This window comes from Vulpes lagopus, chromosome 7 (genome assembly GCF_018345385.1).
Source record: "Vulpes lagopus strain Blue_001 chromosome 7, ASM1834538v1, whole genome shotgun sequence".
Classification (NCBI taxonomy): Eukaryota; Metazoa; Chordata; class Mammalia; order Carnivora; family Canidae; genus Vulpes; species Vulpes lagopus.
In genome coordinates, this window is record NC_054830.1 from 116002552 (window position 1) to 116016558 (window position 14007).

Here is a 14007-nt window from a genome sequence, read left to right on the forward strand (position 1 = left end):
ATTTCCTTAACTATAAATGTGAGGATAAGATTGTGTACTTTGCCTCCTTCCCTGAAAACATAGGAGAACAAATGCAACGATGAATATGAAAGTCTCTGGGAAATGTGAAATGCTATTTAACTATTAGGCCCTATAATTAAAATCCAGCTGCATTAATATAATTGCAACTGAATCAATTTAATTAGCTTGGTTTTCCTCTAGTAGCTAGAATGAGACAATGGAGATTGGAAATATAATTTGGGGCAATTGGGAGGAAGACATGTTTGGGATTTCAGAGCATTCTAGAGGATACTGAGAGGGAGGTGAATGGTACTAGAAGAGCAGCCCTGGGTGTCCAACCCCTCTGTGTGTCTATAAAATGAGGATAACAATCACTCTTGATTCACAGGATTGGTGTGAAGAGCAAATGAACTAATACTTGTAAACTGATTTGGAGTGCTTGACACATAGTTTCTATTTGATCATTTTTGACCTATAATAAGGCAATTTCATGTGGTTCAACCCAAATAAATGAATTTTGTTTTTGTTGGGAAAGGACACATGGCCCTTAAAGGGCATTAGAAGACAGCTGGTCAGAAAAGACAAAAAAAGGACCCAGGATGGAGTCTGCTGAGGTCTGCTATGAGACATCATTTTCAAGCCTCTGCAATATGAGAAACATTTTTCCAAAGAAGTACACTGGAAACAGTGCAAATTGGAGACAAGGAGACCATGGCTTGCACTGCAGCTGCCTCCCTCACGAACTGGGGAACTGTGTTTTGAGGTGAATCATATTGTCTGCTGCTCGAGTTTTTCACCAGTAAACTTGAAATTCTAACACGCACCCAGAAAATTGGAGGAATCAAGGAGATAAGAGATATAAAGTGCCTAGCACTGCATCCGGCAAACAGCAGTTGTCCCAAACGCTTGTTCCTTTCCTCTCTCCCTTGCCGACCTTCAGGGACTGGGAAACCCTTCCTCTCACCTTTGCGATGGTCATCCTGTCCCTGTTGTTGACATGAGGGGATGTGGCGCACTGGGTAAGTGTGTGGTAACTGGGGTTAGTGAAGTAATGGCTGTTAGCACTTCCACTGTTGCTGTGGGGAAGGGTTTCTGTAAGAAGAGAAGGAAACAGTTAAGGCAACAGGCTCCCCCAAATCTGTGTGGATAAGAGGGAAACAAAATAACCAGAACAAACGTTTGTACCGCTTCCATATCACAGGCTGGGCAAAATCCTCTCCTGCCCAGGACACTCAGGAAAGCTTCAAGAAGCAGCAGGTGTCTGCCTTCCTCCCTGCCTCCTGAAAAGTGCACAAGTGTCCTCAGACAACCCCTCTTTGCTTTGGGGCTCATACACCTGGGGAGCCATCACTTTGAAGCTACTTCTGTTGTAACTTGGCTCTTTTTTATTTTTAGACACTTAAGCTCTCTTCATAATATTCTGTGTTAGAAATGCACTATTAAGTAAATCAACTGCTTTAGGTATTCCCCTAGAATCAGTGTACTTATAAACATGTAACCCATCTGAAATCCTGCAGTAATTTTCCAAAACAATAGATAATTTAAGTGTTCAAATTCCTTAATTGAAGTGATTTCCTCTTTTTTCCTGTACTTCTCTCCTCTTTCTCTCTCTTCTCTCTGTCTTTCTGAATAAATTAACAAAAAAACAAACAAAAACAAAGAAAGGGGACGGTGCAATTTGAATTTCGGGAGAAACAAAGTTTAATTTTTTAGGGAAAAAGTATGCCCCATCCCAATTTTTGGGATATATTTATACAAAAAAAATTTTTTGTTGTTTCTCTAAAATTTCCCAAATTTTAAAAACTGGGTTTCCCGGGCACCCCTTCATCAAATAGATCCCAAATAAAAGGGTTTGTTTCCCCCTTTGGTAATGCACACATTTGTTATCGCAATCATCAAGCATCCTCCCTGAAATTTGGCAACTGCTTGGCTCAAGGCCCATCAGTTCACTCAGAGGGGTATCATCACAGGTCTTTAAGGTGGGTCCAGGAGGCCCCACCCCTTTTCAGGAAGGGTACGAGATCAAAACTATCTTATAAAACACAATGACATTATTTGCTGATTTCACTTTTGTTCTCACTCAAGTGCGTGGTGGTTTTCCAAGAGCTGCACCACTGATTAAATGGGGAAGCAGATATGAAACTTGATCTTCTCTGAAGCCAGATATTAAAAAGACCTAAAACAGTGCCATTCTTCTCACTAATTTGTTTTTGTTTTAGAAAGTGTAGTTATCTATTCTTTTTTTTAAAATATTTTAAAAATTTATTCATGAGAGACACGGAGAGACAGATACAGGCAGAGGGAGAAGCAGCCTCCCTGTGGGGAGTCCAATGTGGGACTCCATCCCAGGATCCTGGGATCACGACCTGAGCAAAATGTAGACACTCAACCACTGGGCCACCCAGGTGCCCCATATAGTTATTTTTTCACAAAAAAGTGTTTTATATTATCATGAAACTAGACTACTGTTATTATAAACAAAGCAATAAATAATTATTTTAAATAGTCTCAGTTTTAACTTGTAACATAGTGAGCATCAACAGATATAACCCATATTGAAAGAAGCTCTTCAGCATTCTTGATTACTTTCACTGGGATCCAGTCAGGAGGGAGGGATTGATCTCAGACTGGATGGGACTGTGTCATACTGGGGGGAAGGGGGTGTTGGAAGCGGGGAATGAAGGGTGGAATCCACGTTTTAAGGTTTGTACGTTTGGCGGTGGAAAGTGGAAAAGGCTCCTCTCTTTTTGTTGAGGTTCTGATCCAAAATGTTCCAGAAACACTGACCTACTATGTTCCTGTTGATATCTTTATTTCTTCACCTAAAGGGGAAAGGAGCCTCAAGTATGGGTGCTCCTTATTAAAAGAGAGCAAAAAGTAACACATTTCCTGGTACCACCCAGACAAGATTCAAATCCCAGCTCTACCATTTAATAGGCTTTGAGACTTCTCAAGTGACTTGACCTCTTTGTAACTCAGTTTCTCAACTGTAAAATGGACATAATGGTGACAATAACAGTACCTACTTAGAGTACTTGTGAGAATCATCTAATTTAATGTATGTAGAGTTAGAATGGGAGCTACCAGTAGGCAGAGATTCATGTGTCCCATTATCAATTCCTGGTACACACTAGGACCTTATTAAATGTTTGTGGGATGAATAAAGTGCCTAAGACAGTAATAAGCCCCATACAGGCATTATGTAAAATTCTATCATTCTGTTTTTTTGATGCATATTTCTAAAAGATTGCTTTGGCATATCATAAATCTATGACTATCCAAGGTGACTAAAAGATAAAGGAAGTTGTTGAGGATGGATATTGGGAGAACTTGCCAAGCTCATTAAGGTAGCCGCCATGTTTCCAGTCTGCTGGCAATGTTCCCGTGCAGTCTGCCACTGGGCCTCTCTTCCCAGGATTCACATTTTTCAGATTCACAAACAGCTGATTGTTCTTTGACTGTTAAAAATAGAGACCATAAAAGATGTAAAGAGAGAATACCACGTGGCACAGCACAATGTTGTCAATGTGGGGAAAGCATGTCCATGGCATGGATCAAAAGCTGGTGCTTCAATGAGGTGGTCCAGAGGGGCAGAGGTGACAACTGGTTGGGTCTTAGAGGGCAGCAGGAGTACACGTGCATTGGCCCAAACTATTCCCCTCCTGCCTCAAATTCTTCATTTCACTTAGTCACTCTGTGCACATTAGACTTTACTTGAGTTAATGTATGTGGAACTTTGAATGGAAAAGTTAAATTCTTGGTTTGGGCTCTCCTGTCAAACACTATAATTTTTTCTGAGTCACCAGTGACTCTGGGCCATTTCCTTAACTATAAATGTGAGGATAAGATTGTGTACTTTGCCTCCTTCCCTGAAAACATAGGAGAACAAATGCAACGATGAATATGAAAGTCTCTGGGAAATGTGAAATGCTATTTAACTATTAGGCCCTATAATTAAAATCCAGCTGCATTAATATAATTGCAACTGAATCAATTTAATTAGCTTGGTTTTCCTCTAGTAGCTAGAATGAGACAATGGAGATTGGAAATATAATTTGGGGCAATTGGGAGGAAGACATGTTTGGGATTTCAGAGCATTCTAGAGGATACTGAGAGGGAGGTGAATGGTACTAGAAGAGCAGCCCTGGGTGTCCAACCCCTCTGTGTGTCTATAAAATGAGGATAACAATCACTCTTGATTCACAGGATTGGTGTGAAGAGCAAATGAACTAATACTTGTAAACTGATTTGGAGTGCTTGACACATAGTTTCTATTTGATCATTTTTGACCTATAATAAGGCAATTTCATGTGGTTCAACCCAAATAAATGAATTTTGTTTTTGTTGGGAAAGGACACATGGCCATTAAAGGGCATTAGAAGACAGCTGGTCAGAAAAGACAAAAAAAGGACCCAGGATGGAGTCTGCTGAGGTCTGCTATGAGACATCATTTTCAAGCCTCTGCAATATGAGAAACATTTTTCCAAAGAAGTACACTGGAAACAGTGCAAATTGGAGACAAGGAGACCATGGCTTGCACTGCAGCTGCCTCCCTCACGAACTGGGGAACTGTGTTTTGAGGTGAATCATATTGTCTGCTGCTCGAGTTTTTCACCAGTAAACTTGAGATTCTAACACGCACCCAGAAAATTGGAGGAATCAAGGAGATAAGAGATATAAAGTGCCTAGCACTGCATCCGGCAAACAGCAGTTGTCCCAAACGCTTGTTCCTTTCCTCTCTCCCTTGCTGACCTTCAGGGACTGGGAAACCCTTCCTCTCACCTTTGTGATGGTCATCCTGTCCCTGTTGTTGACATGAGGGGATGTGGCGCACTGGGTAAGTGTGTGGTAACTGGGGTTAGTGAAGTAATGGCTGTTAGCACTTCCACTGTTGCTGTGGGGAAGGGTTTCTGTAAGAAGAGAAGGAAACAGTTAAGGCAACAGGCTCCCCCAAATCTGTGTGGATAAGAGGGAAACAAAATAACCAGAACAAACGTTTGTACCGCTTCCATATCACAGGCTGGGCAAAATCCTCTCCTGCCCAGGACACTCAGGAAAGCTTCAAGAAGCAGCAGGTGTCTGCCTTCCTCCCTGCCTCCTGAAAAGTGCACAAGTGTCCTCAGACAACCCCTCTTTGCTTTGGGGCTCATACACCTGGGGAGCCATCACTTTGAAGCTACTTCTGTTGTAACTTGGCTCTTTTTTATTTTTAGACACTTAAGCTCTCTTCATAATATTCTGTGTTAGAAATGCACTATTAAGTAAATCAACTGCTTTAGGTATTCCCCTAGAATCAGTGTACTTATAAACATGTAACCCATCTGAAATCCTGCAGTAATTTTCCAAAACAATAGATAATTTAAGTGTTCAAATTCCTTAATTGAAGTGATTTCCTCTTTTTTCCTGTACTTCTCCTCCTCCTCCTCCTCCTCTTCCCCCTTGAGAGAGCAAGCGTGCTCAGGAGCAAGGTGGGGGCAGGGGCACAGAGAGAGAGAGAATCTTAAGCGAATCATGCTCAATGGCATGGCTCGACCTCAAAACCCTGAGATCATGACCTGAGACAAATTTAGGAGTTGGACACTTAACTGACTGAGCCACCCAAGCTCCCCTAAGTGGTTAGTTCCTCTGGTGAATGAGTATGTCACTTAAAAATTTACATTTATAGAGGCTTGTGACAGAAAGATCTGAAAGAGTTTTCTAAAGAACATCTTTGGTTCTTGTTAATACCACACAACTGATTATTATATAACTTTGATGCTCTGTAGTTAATGATTTGTATGGGCTCAGGGACAGGTTAGAAGATACCATGTTAAAATACCAAGGCCAGGGGTGCCTGGGTGGCTCAGCTGGTTAAATGTTGGTTTTCATCTCAGGTCATGATCCCGGGGTCCTGGGACTGAGCCCCACATCAGGCTCCCTCCTCAGCAAGGAGCCTGCTTCTCACTTTCCCTCTGCTGTTCCTCTGCTTGTACTCTCTGGCTTTCTCTCTCTCTCTTTCTCTCTCTCTCTCTGTCAAATAAACAAATAAAATAAAATCTTAACAACAAAAACAAAAATTAAAACCCAATGCCAGGGACAGAAGACCTGGTCCTCATCCTTGATCTGCTCCATGACCTTATCAAACTTATGGGTGCCTCCTCCTCTCCGCTCCCAGTCCCCAACATATGACAAAAGCTTAGATGCCCAGCAGAGCTTCCACCAGATTGAAATTCCCAAGGTCTAAAGCAACCTCATGATGAATCCAATTTAAAAGCCCTCATAGAAGACAACAGTGATGATTTTACTACTATTGACATATAAAGCACATCTGTAATAATGTATCTTTTCCAAACATAAAGTCTTCTCAAGGCTAATGGACAGCACAGCCGAATGCCCAGTTTCAAGGAACCAGGATGAAACCTTCCTTTTCAAGGAGTAAGATGGCTCTAGGGATCATTCTTACCTGAAATGGTATAGTCTGCATTCATGACCCTCAGGGCAGGGGTGTAGGTAACTGCAGGCATGCTTGATTCCTTTCCCTTTTGCTTCTGTCTGTAAATAATGAACAAGGCCAGGAGGAAGAGAACAACCAGTACAAGAATGATGATGCCCACGATGGCTCCGATCTGGTAGGAATTGGCAGGGAGAGCTGTACTGGTCCTGCTTAAGCTGTTCAGATTTCCAACGATAATGACTCCAGCTAGGAGAAGGAGAAGAGATCTGAGTCAGGATGACAACCTGCTGGATAGACGTTTGAACTCTTATTTACAACATTCTCTCACTGTGCTAATGCGGGGATGTTTTCAGTTCTTGAAATGTTAATTTGGAAACTTTTAGAAACTGCAGGAAGGAAAAACAAACATTCTCCACTTGCAGATGTTGTTGGCTCATCTGTGTCCAGAAAAAAAGCTGCTCTAAGCCTCAAAAATGACACTGGATTTCCTGACCCCAAGGACTTTACAGTAGGGTTTGGGAGCTTCTCACATAAACACTAAGAAACACTTAGACCAGACCAGGAATTCACTGGATGTAATAGTTTATCTACCATGCTTTATTTACTAAACAGTAGTAAACTTATGAAGGGCTAACTTCTCAATGCTTCGACTGCTTGACTTCATTTTATGTCTACCCTTAGCATTTCTCAGGACAATTCTCCTCCAAGCAAGGGCAACTCCATTGTAAATCTGGTCCAAGATGAGGGCCTGCCTTATCCTAATTTCAGTGGGCTTTCTAACCCTGGGAGATACTGCTCTGTGCAGTTATTTTCTATGACAGAAAGGTGTGTCCCAGGAACACATGACAACATCACCCTGAAAGCTTACTCATTACAATTTAAACTTTAGCTTTACATGATTCTTTCACATGTTCCATCTGATGAGCACAGGGAAGATATGCACTGTGAGTCAAGAAACCGGGCATTTAAAAAAGTTGATCCAGAGATACTGATTTTCCCTTCAAGCACTTAGGCTAGAGTTTCAGCACCTATAAAGAAAGAAACTAGCCTCCAAGCAGGGGCTTCCGGCTCAAACACCCCTGTGACTTTATGATTCTAAGGGTTAGACTTCCTTCTTAGACAGCCTGCCCTGAAATGCAGAGCACCAAAGTCAGTGCCATGTGACTACAGGCATGTGTCATAATTATGTGACTGTGGAATATAACATCCTATTGTCAGGACAGACAAATATACATCGTGAAAATGTAGAAGTTACTTAATAAAAGAAAATGAAATAGGAATGCCAATATAGTACACACTTGAACGTGATGGCACCTATAACTCTACGACTTTTCTAAAGTCCCTACAGCCCATGTGTGGTTACCCCCTGAAAAGAGCCACACACCTCAGGAGCTCTCTGGTGGCCATGCTTCAGAATCATCAGAAGAACTTTCTACGAGGCCCCATCCATCCCAGAATCAGAATTGCTCACGTGCCATTATGTATAAGACAACTATTCTCAGGTTATTGTGATACACACCCTAGTTGAAAACCATTGGCACACATTTTTCAAAAAGTTAAACATATAACTATCATATGATCCAGCCATTCTACATCTATAAATTTGCCTAAGACAAATAGAAGTATATCTCCATACAAAGACTGATATACTGTTGCTGTTATTGATAATAGTCCAAAACTGGAAACAATCCAAATGTCCATCTAGAAGTGAAAGAGTAAAGAAAATATGATATATCCATGCAATGGAATACTATTTAGCAATAAAAATAATTGAAGCATTGATATATACAACAGCATGGTTCAATCTCAAAATAATTATGCTAAGCAAACAAAATCAGACAAAAAAAGAGTACAGTGTGATTCGATATACATGAAATCCTAAGCAATGCAAACTTATCTGTAGTGACAGAAACCAGATCAGTGGTTACCTGGTACCCCAGGGGCAGTGACAGGGATGGGCATAAGGTATCATTTGAGGGTGATAGATGCATTCACCATCTTCATTGTGGTTGTGATTTCATGGGTGGATATGTCTGTCAGATTTTACCAGGTTGTACACTTTATATTGTATGTGTGTGATGTATAATATATATACGTATATGTACTGGTGTACATGCGTTGCTTTTTATAGGTTAGTTATACCTCAATAAAGGTGAAAGCATTGAAGGCACAGTTCATGAGCTGTGGAATCAGACAAACCTGGCATCTAAGCCCTGGCCTACAAATAGCTATGTATTATACATTAGTGGTGCAATCTTGGGCAAATCATTCAGCCTCTCTGAGCTGTAGTTTCCTTACCTATAGGATAGCAATGATAAGGCATCCATCTGGCAACTAAATAATCAGCTAGGACTTTGGAGTGTCTGGAGAAGGATTTCATCAGATGATGTAGGTGCAAACACTTAATGTTGGCTGGTACATGGTGGTTACACAATTCGAGACACTAGATATCATTTACTAGTGTCCTTACCTTGATCACACCGTGCCCCCTTCCAGCCTGGGCTGCAGTAACAAGTCCCAGTGATATGGTCACAGGTGGAGTTGTTCAGACAGTCACATATCTGGCGACAGCCATAGCCATATGTTCCCGCAGGGCACTCTGAGAAGGAGATGAAAGTCCAGCGTAAGCTCTCCAGCCTCAGGAATCTGGGCAAGGCTGTCTCTTACTATCTGATCCCATGTGTCTAGAGGGCAGCTCTTCCAGGAGATCACTGCACAGGCGGAACCACCCAGGAGGTCCTAGAGTTGGCCAGAATTCCCTGACCTGTGGTTGGACTCAAGCCAGGTGGCAGGAGGCCAGAGACTGAGCTCCTCACTCTTTCTTTTATGTACCACTGCCCTGATGGGTAAGTAGAGAGTCTGGAGAACCCAAGAGAACTGATGAAGATCATCAGCAAGGGCAATCTGAGATGACCCTACCAGATAAAATAGTGAGACAGAAGACTGAAGAGTATAATCCAGACATGCATCCTTAAGAACATGAGCATTTTACTGACGGCTCAGGGACACTCCTACCAGCAACCTGGATTAGCTGGGAGTAGGGGACAAGGGAGGGGAAAGTTTTGTTGATTTCCTAGGTAAGAACTTCATTTCCCATAGAATGGCTCAAGATTGGGCTGTGCAGGTCAAAGCCTGAGAGGCTTAAATGGAGAGATTTTTATGATGCATTCCTAATGAGAGCTGGGTGTGGATTTCAGAGAAGAGTATAGGTGCGTCAAATCTAGAAATCATTCCCAAATACTGATGTTTTTTGTAAAGTGGGCAGCAGGGGGCAATATGCTGTTATTATTGGAGTTCTCCGAAAAACAGTGTTTCTGTTTACAAATGAGCATCAGGAGGGAGTTTCCAAAAATAGGAACATTTTGATTTGATGTTCAAAGTAATCACAGAAGGACCTAAGCAGCTTCTATCTAATAAGAATATAACTGGTCTGGCTTCCAAGTGAAAGTCAGTTTAGAGCCTGTTCTGGTTTCTATGCATATATATACATATATATATGCACATATGTTTAGACACTTATAGACAGACGCACAAAATTTGTATACACAAGGGGTGTGCAGGCAACGTGTGACTCATTGTGTGTTTCAGGAGGAAATGAATATCAGTACAAAACTAAAATTGGGCCATCTCTATCCAGGCTGATTCTGGGAGGTCACTCCTGTTATGTACTAGACAGGAAGATATGCAAAAATATTTCCAGGGTTCAGCACACAAGACTGAGACAACCTGGCTGTCCAGGGGTGCTTTGAGGTGCTGCTGGGGTGGAGAGAGGGTGATCTTTTCTCGTCAAAGTCCTATCATGCTGAACAACCTTTCCAGGCCACATTGCTCCTATGGGCATGTAATCTTTGCTACATCCTACCCAGGAGTGCCCCCTCTGATAAGCAAGAAAGATCTGGCCCCTTTCCTGTCATCTATGATAAGAGGGTGATCCCCAGACAGCTCTAAGACCCTATTTATTCATTCTGAATATTGAATGAAAGTCACAGAGTACAGGAACAATAGACTACGTTGAAATACTCGGTCTAAAAAAAAAAAAAAAAGAAAAGAAATACTCGGTTTAACACTAATTTTCTTATAACCCTGCAGAGGCATAGCTGTAGGGGTGGAAATGGCAAAGCCAAAATGCGTAATTGGAACATGGCATATTCTTCTAGAGTGGGACTTTTACAATACAACATTTTAAGGCAATATATTGTCTTGAAGATTGTAAAGACTGAGATGAGAAGTTGCTAGGGGAAACAATATAGAAGTACTATCTAGAGAAAGTTGTCAGAAGGGGGGCAACGTTTGCATGGACCTGGTTCCACACCCAGAGCAGGGCTGGGAGCCCGCCTGCCTCCTTTGCACTCAGCCTGGCCCCAAAGAAGCCACTCGCATCCAGTGTGCAGCCCGGGCTCTGCCTCTGTCCTGAAAAAAACCTGACTGGCTCTTAAAGCTCTGAGCAGTTACGTTCCAAAAATAAGCAAGAGAGTTAGAGCCAGGGTGAACAGATGGAAAACTTGAATTCTGTCTTCATCCTTGAAGGCACACCCCCTCCACCCAGAGCACTGATTACTTACCCAGAAGAAGTTTGAGAGAAAAGACAGCCGGCAAGGACCCCAAGGTGGCCAGGTCTCTGGGAGGGGGAATAGTCAACCGTGCTGGTCAGTGACCAGCCATCAGTTCAAACAATTTAAAAGTTGCAGCTGCTGCTTTCCTATTTTCAGGCATGTAGGAAAACTGATTCTAGGGGAAAATACCACCTGGACACGTCACGCTCTCATACTCACTCTGTTCACAGTGCTTCCCCATGAACCCAGTGCGGCATGTACACTGCCCAGAGATGTGGTCACAGTCAGCTCCATTCTGACACTGACATATCAATGCACAGTCCTTTCCATAAAAACCCAGGGGACATCCTGTGCAGGAGGGAAGGACAGTAGAGTCAGGAGGCTGCGTGGTGGGGGGTGAGAGGAGGACATTCTTGCTTCCAATTGTTTGTGTTTAAACCTGAAGGATGCTGAGCTACTGGAGAGTGTATAAAGACAATAACACAGATCTCAGCTTGTCACAAAGGCTTCTTTGAAGTCCCAAGATGGGGCTCTTGCAAGGAGGTCATAATTCATGAGCGGGAAGCAGAATAATTCCACACCTGACAGTTTAACCATTGCTGGTGCTCTGAAATCAAGACTAGTGTTCTTTTTCTTTTTAAAGATTTTATTTATTTATTTATTTATTTATTTATTTATTTATTTATTTGAGAGAGAGAGAGCATAAGCAGGGGCAGTGGGAGAGGAAGAAGCAGGTTCCTTGCCAGGCAGAGAAGCCTATGCAGGGCTCGATCTCCAAACCCTGGGATCATAACCTGAGCCGAAGGCAGATGCTTAATCCACTGAGCCACCCAGGTGCCCAAGACTAATGTCTTCTAACAAAACCCCCCAGAAGTGTGGGGGTCTTTCTTGTATTCTTTCATTTAACTATTAGACTCCTAGACTCCAATGCCATGGACTGAAATGAGTATTTTATATTAAAATTACTGGTATGCCTTTACTTAAAGTGCAGAATGTCTCTATGTTGGCTACTAGCCCTGTCCACTGTATCTGTCACAAATTTATATACTATTATGTCTTTCACCAAAGGTGTAGTGGAATGCTAAACTTAAAAAAAAATAAAAAGAAAAACCCTATATATCATAGGTGCTTCATAAAAAAGTAATAAACCTTACACTGCTGTATGATATTCAAGACACAGACCTTCTATCTAATAAGAATATAACTGGTCTGGCTTCCAAGTGAAAGTCAGCTTAGAGCCTGTTCTGGTTTCTATGCATATATATACATATATATATGCACATATGTTTAGACACTTATAGAGACAGACGCACAAAATTTGTATACACAAGGGGTGTGCAGGCAACGTGTGACTCATTGTGTGTTTCAGGAGGAAATGAATATCAGTACAAAACTAAAATTGGGCCATCTCTATCCACTGCAGAACCTTTGTGCTGAGGACACACACAAGCCCTGTGGGCTGTCCTGGGGCAGAAGCTGCTCCACAAAGGTGTTTCAGGGCTCCCTGGCATAATGAAAGCTTCATTATAGGCTGTTTCCATGGCCGTTTCTAACTATTATAAGTGATTTTTCTTTTCTTTTTTTCTTCTAGAGGTTTTAACAAAAGTTCAACTTTCAAGAAACAGAGGTACAGCACAGATGCCAGCATGCAATGACCACTACCATTGTCGTGTTTTTATTTAGCACCTACTTGGGGCCAGATGCTTTCCATGTGTCCTCTCACTGAATCTTATAGTAGCCCAGAAACACAGCAGTGGATATTCCTCCCTATAGATGGGAACTAAGCCCCGAGTGCCCTAAGTCTCAGAGCCGGCAAGTGGCGGGCTGACAGGGCCATGATACAAATGCAGGCAAGTCTGGCTCCAGATCCCACGTTCTTCCCACTGTCCTGTGCTATGTCCACTTAGAAAGGTCCTCCAATTGAAACAAATCCAAATTTTGGAATAATAAACAATAACTTACAAGCACTTTTCTCTAACGAGCTTGAAAACCTTTCTGTATATACAATCCTGGCAGATTATGCTCGGGACAACCTCTCTTCTTGCCAAATCTCCCTTTTGAATCATGGCTCAAGGTCTACACCCTCTTCCAGAAAGTTCCAAAATGCTTGTTCAAACTCTTCTCTAATTATGTTCTCTAATTACTATTAAGCAAGAGTGGCCTAATTTCTGACCCATCTTTCTTTCTCAGCTCATTTCTGTGGCTTAAAATGATATATTATTATTGAAAAAGTTTAAAAAGAATAAATTATAAATTTGTATTAATAATAAACCATGTTTTCCTGCCTTATCTCCTTTATTCATTTGAAGGCAAGAGGACAGAGAATAGTCTTTTTTTTCCCGAGATTGCTGAGCTGTGGAGTACTTTGCACATTATATCCTATGATGGTAAAACTTCATAGAAGAAGAAATTGTTAAGGACACTATGGGATACAAAATGGAAAAAAGAACTAGTGGTTCTTAGAGCATCATCCCGACTGGCATCACCATGTGGAAACTTGTGAGAAATGTGAATTCTCAGGTCCCACCCCATACCCAGTGAATCAGATGCTCTGGGAGTGGGGCCAGAGCAGTCTTGTGTTTATTGAACCACCTGGTGATTCTGAAGCTCACTCAAGTTTGAGAACCACAGAATGCAATCTTCTCCAAGAGCACACATTACGTTAGGGAGTGAGGCTTGTCATCTTCACTGCTTTTCTAGTCGCTGTCACTTACCCCAGCCTTTGTGCTGTAAGAATAGTTGACAGGGTGTACATTCATGTGATGACCACCCCAATTTGAAAAGTTATACAGAACATTTTCATCCAGGCACCTTTCTAATCAATAATCTTAACACATCGATTTGTTTTTGATCTTCATAGAAAGGAATCACATACTAAAAACAGCATACGTATGTGTGTGCATATATATATATATATATATATATAAAACATATGTATATATAAATGATAAGGAGTTTGGTGCATCTAAACAGGGTCTGGTTAAAGGAGAGTTAGGAAGGAAGCTGTATACCATCACATAT

General features: G+C 41.7%; 1 protein-coding gene across 1 annotated transcript in view; it reads right to left on the minus strand.

Moving 5' to 3' along the window:
• MEGF10 (multiple EGF like domains 10) overlaps window positions 1-14007 on the minus strand; it is a 170255-nt gene that overhangs the window by 12155 nt on the left and 144093 nt on the right. The window contains exons 18-21 of the mRNA XM_041764746.1: window positions 11206-11334; window positions 8904-9032; window positions 6443-6679; window positions 965-1092 (exon numbers count right to left, since the gene is read on the minus strand). Of these exons, the coding sequence (XP_041620680.1) occupies window positions 965-1092; window positions 6443-6679; window positions 8904-9032; window positions 11206-11334 (623 nt within the window). The remainder of the gene's footprint in view (window positions 1-964; window positions 1093-6442; window positions 6680-8903; window positions 9033-11205; window positions 11335-14007) is intronic.